The sequence below is a fragment of the Fusarium venenatum genome, assembly GCF_020744135.1.
Source record: "Fusarium venenatum strain MPI-CAGE-CH-0201 chromosome Unknown EDB82scaffold_3, whole genome shotgun sequence".
NCBI lineage: Eukaryota > Fungi > Ascomycota > Sordariomycetes > Hypocreales > Nectriaceae > Fusarium > Fusarium venenatum.
Genome location: NW_027072131.1, coordinates 1,219,116 through 1,235,856, shown reverse-complemented (window position 1 = coordinate 1,235,856; position 16,741 = coordinate 1,219,116). Strand labels below are relative to the sequence as shown.

At 46.9% G+C, this 16,741-nt stretch overlaps 4 protein-coding genes and 2 non-coding genes across 6 annotated transcripts; 3 read left to right on the top strand and 3 right to left on the bottom strand.

Moving 5' to 3' along the window:
* Window positions 1–1,461: 1,461 nt before the first annotated feature.
* On the top strand, window positions 1,462–2,455 carry EDB82DRAFT_526251 (uncharacterized protein; the record flags this gene model as incomplete). The annotated part of the gene is made up of 2 exons (XM_025726618.2): window positions 1,462–1,576; window positions 2,121–2,455. 2 exons carry the CDS (start codon window positions 1,462–1,464, stop codon window positions 2,453–2,455), a joined length of 450 nt encoding a protein of 149 aa, XP_025581167.2.
* On the bottom strand, window positions 2,424–6,243 carry EDB82DRAFT_503692 (heterokaryon incompatibility protein-domain-containing protein). The gene has a single exon (XM_025726617.2). It carries the CDS (start codon window positions 5,898–5,900, stop codon window positions 2,607–2,609), a length of 3,294 nt encoding a protein of 1,097 aa, XP_025581166.1. The 5' UTR covers window positions 5,901–6,243; the 3' UTR covers window positions 2,424–2,606.
* A 6,017-nt stretch (window positions 6,244–12,260) lies between these two features.
* EDB82DRAFT_t174 lies at window positions 12,261–12,351 on the bottom strand. The gene has a single exon. It is a non-coding gene; the product is annotated as a tRNA-Val (tRNA).
* Window positions 12,352–12,942: 591 nt separating this feature from the next.
* On the bottom strand, window positions 12,943–13,014 carry EDB82DRAFT_t173. Its single transcript has one exon. It is a non-coding gene; the product is annotated as a tRNA-Gln (tRNA).
* A 1,183-nt stretch (window positions 13,015–14,197) lies between these two features.
* On the top strand, window positions 14,198–14,746 carry EDB82DRAFT_537964 (uncharacterized protein; the record flags this gene model as incomplete). Its single annotated transcript, XM_025726614.1, has 2 exons — window positions 14,198–14,352; window positions 14,425–14,746. The coding sequence occupies 2 exons, from the start codon at window positions 14,198–14,200 to the stop codon at window positions 14,744–14,746; spliced, it is 477 nt and encodes a 158-aa protein (XP_025581163.1).
* Window positions 14,747–15,441: 695 nt separating this feature from the next.
* Window positions 15,442–16,187, top strand: EDB82DRAFT_476899 (uncharacterized protein; the record flags this gene model as incomplete). The annotated part of the gene is made up of 4 exons (XM_065608074.1): window positions 15,442–15,456; window positions 15,541–15,807; window positions 15,882–15,992; window positions 16,050–16,187. 4 exons carry the CDS (start codon window positions 15,442–15,444, stop codon window positions 16,185–16,187), a joined length of 531 nt encoding a protein of 176 aa, XP_065463795.1.
* Window positions 16,188–16,741: the final 554 nt, after the last annotated feature.

Here is a 16,741-nt window from a genome sequence, read left to right as displayed (position 1 = left end):
GAAACTGCCGAGCATCTACGGACACTCACATGATCAGAAACAGATCCGCCTTTTCAATATGGCTGCTAAGATTGCTAGTCTAAGCCATGACGATGCTGTGTTACCATAAGCAACTGAGGATGCATTAATTGCTTTCTTGGAAGTTTCTGCACCCTAACACTATCAGTCTCAAACAAACCGCAAGTCCGGTCCTCTCTTCATTATCAAGTTGATTCTGGATTCTAAGCGCTATGGAAGTATCGCTGAAAACATATCACTTTCCACTCTTTCCTTATGTCTGCAACTCGTCTCTAGTCATTCCATACATCGGAATCATTGGCCCCAAACGGTTCGTGCTGGGGGCATGCTCTTCATGGTAGTGAGAGAAGACCCAAAGGAATCGAGCCTTGAGGTACATTCGGAAATTGCAGAAGTTGCTCAAAGCTCATTGCCACTCTTCTTCTCGTCAGTCCCAAAGTTGTATCACACGACGATATCAAGGAGAACACCGTTATCATCAAAAATTTCATCAAAGTCCATCTCAATCATAGCGTTCAGGTGAGGCTCATTTCGCTGAGAATTGTCGGTTACTCCAGGCACATCCTGACTGTCGGTGATAGTCTGGCTGCGAGATCTAACGTCTTCGGCGTGTCTTTAGGCATAGAGCTTGTCCCTTTCATCAAGTTGCATTTGGTAAATCTCGTTCCATTCCAACTTGGAACCCCTGAGGCATGTTAGGAGCAGTCAAGTTTTTGTGATTCACATCTTACTTTTTCTTCAGCCACCATGCGCGATACCTTCTGTCATGATCGATGCGAGCCTTGTCCAGCGCTTCTTTGGCTCCGCTGAGGTATGTATCGATAATCGATCTTGCTTTATCGGTGAGATCTTGGCGGTTAGAGATCTTGAGGCAGAGATGGTAAGCATCCTATGCATGTTCCAAGTAGTTGTTATCGGCGGTGGAAAGAATAAGATGCATGCCAGCCTGGTGGAATTGCCCAAGATGGGGCTCCCGGAGCAGATCACACGCCTTGGCGAAGCGGTCACCGTTACGATAAATTCTCCAAGCCGCTTTGTAACGCCGTACCAACATAGCTTTTGTATAAGACTAGGCATATGCGGTAGGGAATAAAGCATCACTCCGAAGACCTCAAACTTACTTGCTGGTGGGTTGGGGTTCTCAGCCATGGTGTATATAATGGCAGATCGATTGTCGAGGGAAGGGACAGAAAAGAATAACAGTATTGTGGTACGTCGATGGTAACAGTTAATGTCACTGTATTACCTATAATGAGATGAAAGAGGTAGAGTGTAAGAAGAGAAGATTTACCAAGAAAATATTATCAGTCGACCAAGAAACAACTAGAAGCAGGTACGGACTTGCCTTTGAGGGATACCAGCTGGCGGCAACTGGCAGGCGACCTAAAAGAACTCCTTCCCGCACCTTCTCCCCTCTTTGGCTCCAAGTTCTTGGTCGAAACAATGGATCGCTGGCTCATTCGCAAGGAGGACGTGGTAGAGGAAATCGAGGCCAAGGACGGCTTACCCTCAGCAGATCGTAACGACGAGGATACTCTGCTGCTCGCAGGACCGTCTCGTACAGTCCGACCCACGGAGTGAACCTTCCCTGGCCAGCACCTCTAAGCAGAGGAATTTACAGACAAATCGCAGATACTTTGCAGACTAACAGTTGGTCTGAGATCCTCCTGAGTCTCTGTAGGTATCTAACTACCCACATGGGAGTACCTCGAACCACTAAGAGACTTTATTAGCCACTGCTGACTGAACGAAATTAATAGGTCAGTTTATGCTACTTAGACAATACTTCTTAGGCTCTTTATTTCTGTAACCTAAAGCTTAGAGGTTAACTTTTCTACTGCCCACTCGGCACGATATGCGATCAGGCTCAATGGTTTCTTTCTTTCACCTGATTTTGCGCTCCCCTTCTTCCAAAGCGAGTTTTGAGTATCAGCCGTTGGTTGTTGCTGGCAATGGGTGTTGGGGACAATAGGTAAGAGATTGTACTCTATTACATAGTCCGAAATGCTAAACAACCCAGTGGCATTACCCGACATGGACTACCCAGTACCCCATGTGTGGAATGACAAAGGATCATACCAACCCATCCTTTCGTGTATAAGAGGCCAAGTTTGGAGCTGTCAACTATGTCAAGACGCAAGACACTATTCCTATCAGAGAGTCCTTTACTCCCAAAGGTGTTAAGTGGGACACTACCTACATGAACTGGCCTGAAATCCACCATCAATGCATCGAGTTCATTCGTTGGCTTAACTCAACCTCCAAGATCATCTTTCTCGTTAGAGAGGAGAATGTCCGACAGTGGAGAGACTACGTTAACCTCGACGAAACCGTTGAGGCTATCAAGATTGAGCTTGATCTCGGCATAAAGGTCTTTGGCGAAAGCCGTCTTTTCAGAAGAGACTCTCAAGCCGACATAACACATCATATTCTCTAGCTAGCTGAATACGTGAACCTGAACCTTTCATCCCATAATGCCATGTGACTGGTTTGCACCAGAACCAATCCCAACCCAAATACAAGATACATTTTGTACATTTCGTTGCATCATAAACGCCAACACCGCGCTAACCGAGTGTCTTGTCTCCTTAACCAAGAAGAACCGCGACCTCATCCTTAGCTTGTGCCTCCCAAGTCTTGAGCAAGATCTGTCCAACACCTCGTCGATATGCAATATCTCCAATCCGCTCGATCCAGAGAACATTGACGAAGTCAACCATACCATCCGCGTCCATGTGCTCTTCGAATTTGTCGGTATCAAAGACATGTGAGCCTCGACGTTCAGTGGCGATAGAAATACAAATAAATTCGAGGCGCTCTTCGCCATCATAGTTTGAGGATTGGATGCCCAACCATGCATCGTGAGCACGGAATTGCCCTGCCCACCGGTTGGACTTGTTCCAGATTGTACCCACAGCAAGAGGCGGGTTGGGTCGCTCGCGATGAGCGAGAGTAGTGTGGAATTCGATGTCGAAGAAACCAGAAGTTGTCCGGAACGAAAGCAATGGCCCAGGGTAGGCTTGCTCACCTACAGCAGGCTCATAACCACCGCTATCGGCAGGGTCCTCAACAGGGACGGGGTATTTGAATAATGCAGTCTCATCGCTGTCGTGGACATAATGTGAGCCACTTCGAGACCAACCCATCGGTAACTCTGTGTTGGGGGCACGACGACTCCTGAGATTATTGTACTGAAGACCAGTGTTCATGAGGGGTACAGTTGAAGCACGGTCCGTCAAGCTCCAAGAAACAGTAGGTCTGATCCTAAAGGCGTGTGCGGATCGGTACCGTTTCGATTCCTGACCACGTTTTCCAGTTCGAGCCTCTTCCACGTAATCCGCAGCTGCTCTCCACAAGGTCACGTCGACGGGGATGTTATCAAACCACCAGCCCATCCAAGACCACGACGGGAGGAACGGCGGACGCGAGAGTGCTCTTCTTCTGATAGAGGCATGGGGACGCCAAAGAAGAGCAATGTCTAGAAACATAACAGGCATGCCGTAGATGAAGCCACCAGGGAATGAACGAGAAAGAACATGGGTGATTCCTGAAAACGCAGGCAGAGTATCGTCAACAAGTGTCAACTTTCGGGCGCTGTATTCCATGACATAACGAGCATACTCGTCAAGGTCAGGCCAGCGTGGATGCTGGAATGCAAGAACAGCATCGGGAATAGTACCGACACAGTCTTGACGACCTCCTCGGAGCTTCTTCATGACACTGTTCGGACTTCCCTGCCATGTCTCACAGTGGCATTCCCAAGTTACTGAGTCTTCAAAGAAGAAGACTGAACGTCGAGAGTAGATGCGCTCGACAAGCGTCCAGCCTCTGGTGTACCAAGACGAAGCTGCTACGAGCTCTTGGTGAGTACGACCAGTGGTACGAATGCCTCGTGTTGATCGCTTCGGATCGAGAGAAGGCAGTCCAGTGTGAATGTCGCCAGAAGCTGCCACAATGACGAGATAAGCATTCGCAAAGACATATGCCATGTGCTTAGTGTGGTCCTCCATTTCCTCCCGGTTATCCTGGGTAATACAGATCCGGTCAATCCAGATGTGTCGAATACCCAGCTTCTTCGCAAGCCACATAGCGTCCAGGTACGTCTGAGGCATATCAAGATTCGGCAGACGATCCTCAAAAACTGCAAGGTTAGACTTGAGCAGCTGCATGTATTCTTGCGGCTCATTGCGATGAGATCCGCTGACATAACTGAGAGCTAGGTAACGATCTTTAGGTGTCGCTTTAACAAGGCGACGATCCACAACATCGATGAGCCAAGTAGGACGCCAGGTTGGGGCATCAGACTCCGAGCCAACGGCGCAGTGGTGATGGTGTTCAGCGTTACAAGCATCGAGCCACTCCCGGATGCGAGTAACTGGGCTGCCTTTTGTAACAGCGGTAGAGGCGCGACGCTGAACTGAGGCTGCTGCCGCTGGTATGGGGATCTCCTTCTCTTTATCGCCACCACCACGAGCTGCTCTGAAAGATCCGAGGAGACGGCCTGTGATGCTGTTTCGCTTACTGGCCGATGGAGGATGCTCTCGGGGTTCTCGAGCTACTCGTGGAGGTATGCGACTGTCGCGACGTCTGTCTCTGTCGATATCCCGATCTTTGAGTCTGTCTCTACCGTTGACGTGGTCCCTTCCAACGTCATGTCGACTGTCTCTGGGATCGTCGTAGTCTCTGTCTTTTCCATAGTCGCGACTGTCTCGTCTGCCATCCAGTGATCTATCACGGCTATCCCTTCTGTCGTCGAATTGTCTGACACGGTCTCGGTCTCGTCTGTCATCTGGAGATCTGTCCCGACTGTCTCTTCTGTCATCGAGTGGTCTGTTGCGATCCCGATCCCTTCTGTCTTCGGGCGATCTATCGCGACTATCCCTCGGGTCATCCAGAGGTCTGTTACGATCTTGGTATCTTTTGTCATCGGGTGATCTGTCGCGACTGTCCCGTCTGTCGTCCAGGGGTCTCCGGTCCTTCTTATCTGGTAGACTATCGAAGCTATTTCTTCGATTGTTTAGTGGTTTGCTACGATCTCGGTCTCTTCTATCGTCCGGCGATCTGTCGCGGCTGTCTCTTCTGTCGTCCAATGGCTTCCGGTCCTTCTTGTCGAGTAAACTGTCGTAACTGTCCTTTCTGTTGTTCAGCGGTTTTCGGTCTTTCTTGTCGAGTAAACTGTCGTAACTGTTCTTTCGGTTGTTCAATGGTTTCCGGTCCTTCTTATCGAGTAAACTATCGTAGCTATCCTTTGGGTTGTTCAATGGTTTCCGATCTCTCTTATCTGGTGAGCTATCATAGCTGTCCCGTCGGCTGTTCAGTGGTCTCCGGTCCTTTTTGTCGGGCGAACTGTCGTAGCTATCCATTCGATTGTTTAGAGGCTTGTTGCGATCTCGATCTCTTCTTTCATCTGGTGATTTGTCGCGAGTATCTCTTGCGTCATTTAATGGTTTGTTGCGGTCTCCCCGCCTGCCGTCTGGAGAGTTGTCTTGACTGTCTCTTATGTTATCCATTGGTTTGATGCGATCTCTTTTATCATCAAGCGGCTTTGCAGGCTCTCTTTCTTTTTTGTCGTTCAAAAGTCTGTCGCGGATCTTCTCCCTCTCTCGGTCTCTCTCCCTATCCTTCTCTTTGTCCCGTTCAATATCGCGTTCAACATCACGATCAATATCGCGATCGATGTCTCTGTCCAGATCTCTCTCCATATCACGGTATTGATCTCTTTCCTTATCTCTTTCCCTGTCCCTCGCGCGGTCTCTCTCGCGATCCTTCTGTAATTCTTTCTCTTTTTCTCGACCCTTGTCGCGATCGACAGGACGTTCGCGATTGCGCTCTGGCTCCGGAGAGCTATCGCGAGAGTCATATGAGGGGCTGCGGTCTGGCATTGTCGGTCAAGGCCGCAGGCCTACAGCAAGTGCGCAGAATGAATTTCGGGGTGGCGCATGCCAAATTTATTGTCGCGGTACTGTCAGCAAGGTAATAACGAGATTGTAAAAATATTCAAAAGTATTTGGAGTTGGTATAGCTCATGTTGATGCCCGAAAATGGGGTCATCGTCACTGTAGAAGTCGGTCAAAGCCCCTCAGCTTTCGCGGCCTGGATGTACAGTGATGTGGTCTAATTGGCTCGTTAGACCTAGCTACCTACAAGCAACAGTCAGACAACGTCATTTCGTTGGTAGCTTAGATCGGAGCTAGTAAATTAACTGAGCTGGCGGTCCAAGATCCATGTAGACAGGAGATAACGATAATTTATGTAAAACCTAAGGTTAGGATACAGAAAAATAAATACGCAAATAACTAGTCTAAGTTTAGGTATGTATTGCTCAGTCATCATTGTGACCATCAGTCAATCTCTTGACTTCGGAGTACCTACCAGGTAGTTTAGACTACAGTGCGATGGTATTTGGTGAAAACGGATGTATCATGGATAACGATTCAATGGTTTCTCAGAAACATGGATATCAACTAAATTACATCGTCTATCTTTTTACCTTTGTCCATATAGTGAAGACTTGTGATGTCCAAGCAAAATAAATGTACTACGCCACTTGTCTCACACTTTCGGTGTGATACCAATTACCTTAGGATGTATCATTTTCATTTTCATCAAAGGGATTCTGAAAAGAGGGAAGTAACAAAAGAATAGAAACGTGGAGAGATGACAAGGGAAGAAAACTTATCATGAATAAGCCAGGGTGCGTGTTTCGTTGTGACAGCGTTTCAAGATATACATTTCAACGCGCTTTGCCCGTAACTATAAACGGCCACAACCTCACTTCTCAAAAATGGATAGAACAGACGTAAAGCAAAAAAGGAAAAGGTGTCGCATGCGATGTAGAACCTCTGGATACACCCAAAAAGTTTAGTCAAGGTCGAGCCGAGGCTTGAACTCGGGACCTTCTCGGTATTTAAGGATATTAAATGCAGGCAAGAAAGTCACAGTAGCCACACGAAAGGCAAAGACTAAAAAATGCTGGAGAGGCGCCAAACAGGCGCAGCGGAAATTACTTTTTTTTTATTTTATAAAAATAATAAAAGGCCAAAAACGGCCTTGATGGTGGACTTCTTGTTGTAGGCGGCAAGCTTGGAAGCCCAAGAAGCGACACGCTCGAAGATGTCTAAAGCCAGATATTAGAAGACGGTTAAAGCAAGAAAAAGATAGACATACCATTGACGAAGGAGTTTCGGAGGGAAGACCCCCCATCTCGCTATCTTTGCCGCCAGTCTCAGGGGCCTTGTCAGCACCTTCAGCGCTGGCGAGGCGCTAAAGGTGCTTCGCCTTCCGCAGAAGACGCTTCTTCTCGCGGTTGGACTACCTCCAGTTAGTAATAAATAAAGAATAAATAGCAGTATGACTTACCATTCCGCCCGACCACCGGGCCCCACCGCCGGCCCCCACCACCGTGCCGTAGTTGTTGATGGTCGCCCCGGAAAACGAAATGGTAGACATTTTGATAATCTAGAATTATAGTCAGTGAATCACAGTCAAACGGTAAGAGTAATACAAATTAAATGCAGTGAGGTAAAGTAATGATAGTAGAAGAAATAGAGGAACGAGGATGAGAAGAAGAATATGGGAGAGATAAAGCATGATGATATGGTGCATGAGAGCAATTCTTTTTGAAGAAACTACAGCTCTTCAAAATACCAAGTATAGAAGACATGAACGAATAGGAGATAGGAAGACCGCATTAACACAAGAAGAGTCAAGCAGAATGAGAAGCATTGTTCAAGACAGAGCGCGAGATAAAAATGGATTAGCATGAAAATAATTCGGCCACTCGCCGATCCTGTATATAAGACTGCAAATAGGGCCAAATTCGGTATAGAAAAGCGATAGAAAGACAAAAGGAACGTATATAGTGCGAAAAAAATGAGAAAGAAGGAAAATAGCGGGAAAGATAGGACATGAAGCAGAGTGTTCAATCCTGGGAGCATTTGCCAACACTCTAAGATTCCGACAGTGGGCAACACAAATGGGAACAGATGTAATACGCATAAAATCGCGACGACAATAAGAAAGATTTGCGTAAAATGAATAGCAGAAAGAACCACATGTGTTCGGGGCTGTGAATCGTGGAGGAAGCAAAGAAAGGGGTCGACTTACTCGCGATGATGTTGTCTGAGGAAGAGAAAAGAGAAGGGGAGAGGGGAGAAGATCACGTACCCGAGTAACTGGCCTCTATTACGTCATGTGAAAATGAGCGCGAACGTCAGCAGGTATCGCGTTTACAGGAGGCTGCCTGACCTGCGGAGGCAGGCGCGAGTGACCAGGATGGGGTTTCATCGGCAAGTCTACCTCTCCGTACTTAACTTACCCAGTATCCAAATAACAGGTACTCCAGATGGAATGTTGTAACTAGCACCTAATTGTAGATGATCATGGTCTTTACCATGTTTTTTTTGTATGCGGACCTAGAATGCATTCTCAGATTATTAGGTAGAAGATTTGCAAAGCTCTGTCGTTCACCACTTGGGCATGTCGAAACACTTAGGCACAGCTGCGGCAACTCTTATGGGAAGCGTCATTATGAGCTAAAATAGACGATTCAGTGAATACTCTCTATCAGTATGTCATTGCTATTGCGGTTTGATCTCGTATAGGTTCCCCCGTTTGCTTTGTCGTAACCAGTGCTAGTTAGAGCGTACCTAGTTAGGAGACGATGACACTATGAATTCTGGCATTTTCACAAAGCAGCCGAATTGAAGAAAACTACAAAATTAAATGCAGAATAGTCGGCTCCCTTGAAGCTGGTGTAAAGAATTTAATGACTATATTGTTTATATCTATCTGAAGCCAGTCAATAACCACACTCCAATAATGGGACGCTGCCTCTGTAGCAAACGAGGAACTTTCTATTGGTAGAAAGCTCGATGTGTTGAATCCAGCATACTCAAAAAGTCTAGATTGGCATACCCTCAATCTATCGTAGTATGAAAACGTTGTAATTGTATACGGGAATGCATACGCACTCTGGCGTTAGCTGCCTACCTGCCTACCGACAGGGCCAGGGTGATGACTGCGCATCAACCTCACCAGCATAGCACCATATCATAACTCAATAACAAGAACAACCCGGGTGTTGCGTTGAAATAATACCAGCCATAGAGATAGTTGAGGGCCTAGTCAAGCTCGCTTTGGTGATGGGCACCTCGGCCGCAGCTCCAGGGAAGACATGATTTGGAACGGCAATCGGCCAGAATCGACTGAATACCCTCAGGTAATTTTATGCCGATCTTATCATCTCACGGACAACACGCTTCCAGAGGCCCCTTGGCAGATTTTGCACCAGAAACATCTATATTATATGCGGTTGGGCGACTGCTGCAATCGTTTACCACGTCGAACCCGATATTTAACATGATGTAGAATTTCGAAGACATTCTAATCGGGTCTGTTAGTATAGTAGAAGCCGCCCTCTATTCTCACCAACAATGTTTACGTGCCCATCACTGCTTCATAAAGCCCCTGCATTAATACTGATCTGCCAGTAGTGAGAGTGTGCGACCTCCCTTCAAGTTATAAAGTGTCCTATACCATTGAAGAGTTGGACTTGCTGACTCCTACCCAAACTCTTCGCAAACACAGTACTCAACAGGCAGACTCGTCTTCGGACCTCTCGCATCGTATAACACAGTTTCTCTTAAGCATCGAGACCTAGAGAAGATAAAGAGGTATGGATTACCTGGGATGTTTTGCGTGGATGCACATGAGTATCGAGCTACTGCCTATTATTATGAGGGTGCGCATTTAGAATACCAAGGCGATATCACAGGGAAGACAATGGTGCCCTTTGTCGTCTGCACGGGCTTGTTGGAGAGCTGCAACTTCTTAAATCCGTTCGCTAGTGAATTCTATCAGATCCTATATGATAATAGCACCATGTGCTCCTGATCTCCTACTTTTCATCCAGTTTCTTAGATGTTATGAAAGACCTAAAAGAGCAGGGCTTTCAGGTGTGGTATTTTGCCCCTGATCATTGAGATAAGAGAGGCTATGCGCGAACATTAAGCATAACGCACCTCCCATAATTCGATAGACTAAGAAATGACATTGTTTAGTTGTAGGAGAGAAACATTGACGAATGAGGGGAGTGATCGATCATAGCTGCTAAAGCCCTGAATGATTATCTTGTCTTTCTATATCGACGACTGTGACCTGTTCTGGAGACAGCTATTTCTCATGAGCTCTTATATATAGAAACAACTGGCAGTCGACTTACTACAGATGCAAAAACTTTGGATGTTTGTGTAACGTTCTGCATAAAAACAGTAAGGAAAAGCCCAAGGAGCATTGCCGGTCTTGGTGAGAAACTTCACTCCTGGGCACGACACTGCGACGCTACCTGCAAAAGAAGAATTCATTGCCTCGACTTACCGGATTTGTTGTCATCAGCATCAGTGCTCTGCGTCTCAGTCAAGTCGTAAAGATACAATCTGTGGAGCCGGCGTGAATAGGTAAGAGAAACTTCGGCTACGAGCCAGAACCCCGACAAGTATTGTCGATCTCGGTAAAGGAGGATTTGGTCTAGGGCGCGATCGCGATTGGCATAGGTCATCTTGTCGACTTCTCGAGCTCTGCATTCGATGCGAGTGCTCCATGATTGAATCCAAACAGAGGACCTGGGTGGACATCTTCGATCTCCATAAAATTCGATGCTTTGCCGGGCCTGTCGTTGTGCCTGCTGAAGTGTTAGTTACTTGGCTTCAAATATCTTAGAAGCGCTGTCACTACAGTGGATATGCCCTATTCTCATTGGGGGAATCAACACAGTGTCATCCCGCGGTTGGTAATGTAAAGAATCGTTCACAAGACTCGTGTGTTTTGGAACTGGACAGTTTGTTGATGCATCGTATACCTTGGTGGATGGTGTTGTGCGGGTCACCAACTAGTATTTGTAAGAACGTTCGTCATCAGAAAAGGTTTCTCGAGAGACTCCTTCGGGAGGCATGTCGGGATTGGAGGTCATGTCTCGTTGGCCCAAAGTACTTTGGCAATAAATGAATAAAGTAGAATTGAAGAGGGATTAAAGCAGAAGAGACATACATCTAATGTAGGCTATCGTTTAGGGACAGTGCGGACCAGTCTTAGAACCATACCTACCTTCTGCGCCAGCTGCCTGCCACCGGCTGCTACTGCAACTGTCAGAGAAAGAGGTTTCCCGGTAATCGAACGAAACAACAAATTTCGACTGTGCAAGGCAGCTGTCACTCTCAAGATAAAGATTGGCATGACAACCTCTATATCGGTGTCAGTCTTTGGCAGCAATATAAATACAAAATCCGATCCCCAAGCAAGGTGTCCAGCTTATGAGGCTGAATAATATTTACAGAATGACAACTTCTTCCGATTCGTACGCAAGTTGTACATGCGATCTAGATGATATAGATATAGGTAGTGTTCGCATCTGACTGCTAGGTACATCTACAGTTCTTTAGAAATTCTCTGTGCAACTGGGAATCACTTGACTTTTTCTGGGTTCCTACGCGCATTGGCATTGACAGCTTCTGTAGCATTGTTTTTAATTGATACCATGCAACCATGAACTCGGTTCCCTTCACTTTGAGTAAGTTGGTCACTCCAGCTGTTCTTCTTTAGTAGAGCAGCCGGTCAAAAGCTTGTCTCACAAGGGACTTTATATTACTACCTTCGATTCTTCCCATCGCTCATGGATATTCGTGGTTTGATCTATGGTGGAAGAGTTCGGCCTAGTGCCTACCTAATATCCATCTCTCTTGATAAGTATACTCATGGTACTAGCCTGAAACCTTCCAATGCGGCGTCTACTTCGAATATGTCGCCGAGTGAGTCGTTCTTCTTCTTCTTCTTTTTTCCAATTCTGACGATGGCCTTTAAGTGTTTATCTAGGCGTTACTTGATACGACAAAACCTGCGGCGGATTTCGCTCCAGTTTGTTTCAAACCTCCAATGGGACGCCAATAACCTCAAGACAGGTTTTAGTCGTTCTCATCAGGAAGTTTTCAAGATGAAAGTAATAAGAGAGAAGGGACGGGAAGAATAACAATGGAAGCGAGGTTGTTACGGATGAGACAGTGGTGGATTCTGTTGGAGTATCGTTTAAGAATATAACACCCTTTAACCGTTCACTTACTATCCACACTTCAAAGCGTTTTACCTGCAACAACCATGGCCAGCATCCAAAACTCACTTGAAAAACAAAAAGATGTCAAGCATGTCTGATAAATTGATGGTAGAAAATAGTAAAAAAAAACAAAAGATTAAGGTCGAACCGGGGGTCGAACCCGGGCCCTTTCGCGCGCACTGTGTATATGCATGTGAGGCGAACGTGATAAACCACTACACTACTCGACCCGACAAGTTATTGATAGGAGTTGCTCATGTGTTGTATATTATTAGGCACGTTAATGTTAATGTTTAGATATTGAGCCATGCTAAAACTGACAAACGCGCCCTCACGTGCCTCGGCAAGAAATGTGGGACTCTCCATCCATGTGCTTTGATTCGCCAGGTTCAACGTTAATCTCAAAGAGGAAGATATTTTACAACAACAGGGCATCAAATAAATACTATTATACGCTCAAGTATTCAAGGATTATATATATAGCTAAAGGAGGAAGAAGTAGTGGCAGTTAGCTCATGAGAAGCGTCTTGTTAATGCGTGAAAATATAGTTGCTTTAGAAACTTTATTGTGTTATGGGTCCTCAGCTGCAGCGTATGGGCGTAGTCGGTAACATACTTTCAAGGTCACATAGAACCACCAAGTATTACACGTAGAACCAACACCCACACGGCCTATATCCCATTGTTTATCTAGCTGGTATACTACTATTGAATATATATGTGCCTTGAACGAGACGGCGCAGAAACCCCAGCAAGCTTCTTTCATGGAAAATGGCGTCTGGAGCAAAACTCTAACTCCTTCAGTTGAAGGAGCAAAAGAAAGGTCTCGGAGGGAGTCGAACCCTCGCTGGCGGAATCAGAATCCGCAGTCATAACCGTTAGACCACGAAACCATAGCATTAATGTTTTTTGATCCACATGTTGTTGTGTGGATTGTTGGGAAACGACCTCGTGTTGTGGTCTATGAAGGGCTCCCGGTGCTGGCGAAGAGATTTCGCGCTATATTGCGTGGACCCACTCCGGCCGACAAGTGGCTACTCCTACATCCTCTCTTATTCGCCAGAAAAAAACAGCACCCAACGACGACGTTTCGTGGTTGTATGTGACTTTGGAAGGTTATACCAACTTCATCCGTCACTCTGTAACTGGCTGTGGGAAATGTGATAGATACAGTTCATGCAGTGAACTCATTCTTATAATCGCAAAAGCGTTGTGAGATCTGTTTAGCAGCTAGGTAACACTTCCAGTGTCAGTCAATTTAGATCGATACATAACGACGCAATAATGTACGGAATATGGAAGTTCAACTGTATGAAAAAAGCCTAGATGCGACTAATGAAATCCAACTCTTTTTTTGTTCACTGCTGTAGGTTGGTGCCATCAACAATATCTCATCCTGCTGCCTTGTCCCATCTCACATCTCGCACCTCCCACCTTCTAACTTCCAACTTCCAACTTCCAACTTCCACCTTTCACCTCCTATTCTACCTCAGCATCATTATTTTTCAACTCTTACCTCAGCCCTTTCTCACTCCCTATGTACGGAACTTAGCGCACTGTTGACCTGACTTTCACATCCCTCTACGCTCTGCTATCTTTGCGATACTGTTCAAAACACAACATTGGCCATTCGCGCGCCCTCGAAGCGATTTAGTACTCTTCTCAGAAGGTCGCTCGTGGCCTTTGGGGAGATGGGCATCTGAAGGTGCATCAGATGAAGTTAGTCCCCGTCCTCGACTCAGTTGTAGCCTAGTTTACCTAGGTGTGTCGAGGAGTCTTTTTTTTATACCGCAGTGCACGCCAGCCGTCACAGCAAACAGTCGCAACTATAGCCAGTGCATAGCAAAAGTTACAGCAAATATTCATTTCAAACAGTCAACAAACAGTCAGCAAACGCGTCTACCTAAAGCTGTCGCCTAGCAGTAGCATGTTTTCCTTTCACTTCCCCCCATCTTCCCACCACCACCACCAATAACATTTACCTCTCCTACCCATCTCTCTCCTAATCTTCTCCTACAAAGGCATTTGCATCCTTTAATCACCCCAAAACAACACTACAAATCACGCATCGACATCATGTCGGACCCCCCTAAATCACACGAAACCCAATATGGTGCTTCTGTGGCTCCTTCTGTCGAAAAAGAAATGACCGCTCGAGACATTGCTGTTCAAGCTGAAGCGCCTGCCAAGAGATCTTCTCAAGTCGAAACCTCTGCCGAGACTGCTATCCAGTAACTGAAAAAAACAGTGGACATCGTGCATGGCCCTGCACAAGATGTCGGTCCAGACTCTGACACTATCAGTCAGTTTGCCGGACCCGAAAACAACTTTCGCATGGACGCTCAGAAACCATCAGACAGTGGCTGGGTCCATGCCCTCGTTGATATTGATGAATCTCTCCTCCCTGGATTTGCAAACGAAACCATCCAGCACGTCAGTCTTGGCCCATACAGAGGCTTTAACGCCCGATTCAAGCTTGATATGGGACTTTACTTCAAGCCAGCAATGAAAATGCAGTTTATGGTTCGACATGGATCCAAAACTCATTTGTTTGCCATCGTAATCATTCCACTACATGTGATTCTCGGAAAGTCGCATATTACGGACATCCAGACCGCCGACTAGGCCTCCTTGCACACGCTTCTGGCCCATCAACAGATAGACATGTATGGACTTGAGTCCTCTACAAAGGTGACTGACCCATTTACGTCGATTGAATGCGACAAGGAAAAGCAACCTGCTTTAGGCACCGCCACCGAGACTGTCCGTACTCTGCGAGCCGACGTTTCTCGCGAGAATGTGATCATCTCCAAGCCGCCGTTGTTCCAGCAGGAACGTAACACCCATACGCAAGCTGTCCGCGAGATTGCAGAAGCCGTTTTGGCACGCCTGGAACTTCCACCTCAGGCCAAGTCCGACTATGGTTCTTTCCAGAGTCCACCTTTTCCAGCCATTGGTGGCAGGCCCTAGAGAACATCGACGCCTACGCCCGCCCATATGCGGATATGCTCGCCTGGGCACACTACTATCCTAGCTTGTCCTATAATAATTTTGTTATGGGGGGTCTCAAGCACCCTGACAAGCTAGCACCGTCTACGAACATATTCCTCAACGGCGAACAACAGACAGTTTCCGTGATGGGTGGCGCCATTGAAAAAATCACAATACAGGATGATCTTGCAAGCAAGCTATAGGAAACCACATTGCAAGCCGTCATAATTAAGGATCCTTATTCTATCTGAGAGCCGAAACAGAGTGACCAACAAGTTTATGGGATCAAAGCCGACTACCAGCCACTACGCTGGTACTTCATCGTCTACATGTCCAACAGTGTGGTAGACATGTTTCTAGACGTTGATATACCTTTTCAATTACCTTTCTAAGCTAGGCATAGCAAGGTGGCTCTTGTATCTCACCAGGCCCAACACGAAAAGGCAGTTGAAAAGGAGAACGAAGCAAAGCAGGATATTTTTCGAGAGAGGCCCACAAACATCGGCGGTGATGTCTATACTAATGTCGCAGCAGAAAGCCTCTTCTCCATGATCGCCGTACCCAGCAATCAAGCCATTGAAGATCATACCGACCAGCTACTAAACGTTCAGCTTGCGGCCACAGCTTTATATCTCGCAGCTGACTTGCGTCAACACGAGTTGGGCGTCGAATGGGATGGAAGCATCCGTGACTGGGTTCGCATGCTCGTGGAAAAACTCAACATTATATCAATGGCTTCAGAGAGTCATACCGTATTACTCGTCGACAGCTTCTACCTGGCACTCCTGCCGACGTTGCATTATGCGAGGCTATCACGGCTAACCAGTCGAACTGGCCTTTGGGAATGAAGAAGCCGCCGTTGAAGGTCAATCTTCCTCATGTAACCATTAGAGGTCCAGCAAACGAGTTTCTAGTCAATGTGTGACAACCTGTGAAGAACAGCGCAGCGAAGACAGCATATCCCACTGTCTCGTTCAAGGCCTGGTTCCAACCAAACGACACAAGCATCAAGACTGAGTGCGCTGCAACCACCGACCTCAACGCTCTCTCCGACGTCTCTGCCAAAGACTTCTAGGAGTACATTCAGCGCTTCGGAGAACCCAAGGAACACCATGACTGGCTCGCACAGTATCAGGCCCTAGGTCGACAGGTCAGCGAACACTACCACCACGTTGGCGAACGACATGACGTGCTGTCCAGGCTTGACAAGGTACCATCAGGATATGCGGCCATCACAGGCGAGAAGTCGAGAGCGCACTAAGCCCGGCAGAGGTGCCTGGCTCTTCCAGCCATTAAATCCTAGCTTTGGACAAACCTCTTTCAGAGTGAGAGACTGTTAAGAAGAAAAGAGAACTCCACTTGGGGCCTGGGTCGGGCAAGACAAGTCTGGCCGAAGACATTGTTTTGGCAGTAGTCTCTGAGCTAGATGGCTTTGACAGTCAAAATGGTGCCCATGATGGCTCTGCCAACGGTTCTCAAGTCGCCGAATGGTCTACCGAAGACAACCATCAAACCGCCGAATGGACTGCACCGGAACAAGAAAACAACTTTAACACGTTCCACCCGGCTTTTCCATTCGCAGGAGTATGGAATGATGTTCCAGACGACGCGCCAGTCGAGGCACCTGAG

Bases quoted from the DNA above. Each gene is read 5' to 3' on its own strand.
- EDB82DRAFT_503692 (XM_025726617.2), bottom strand. From the start codon at position 5,900: ATGCCAGACCGCAGCCCCTCATATGACTCTCGCGATAGCTCTCCGGAG.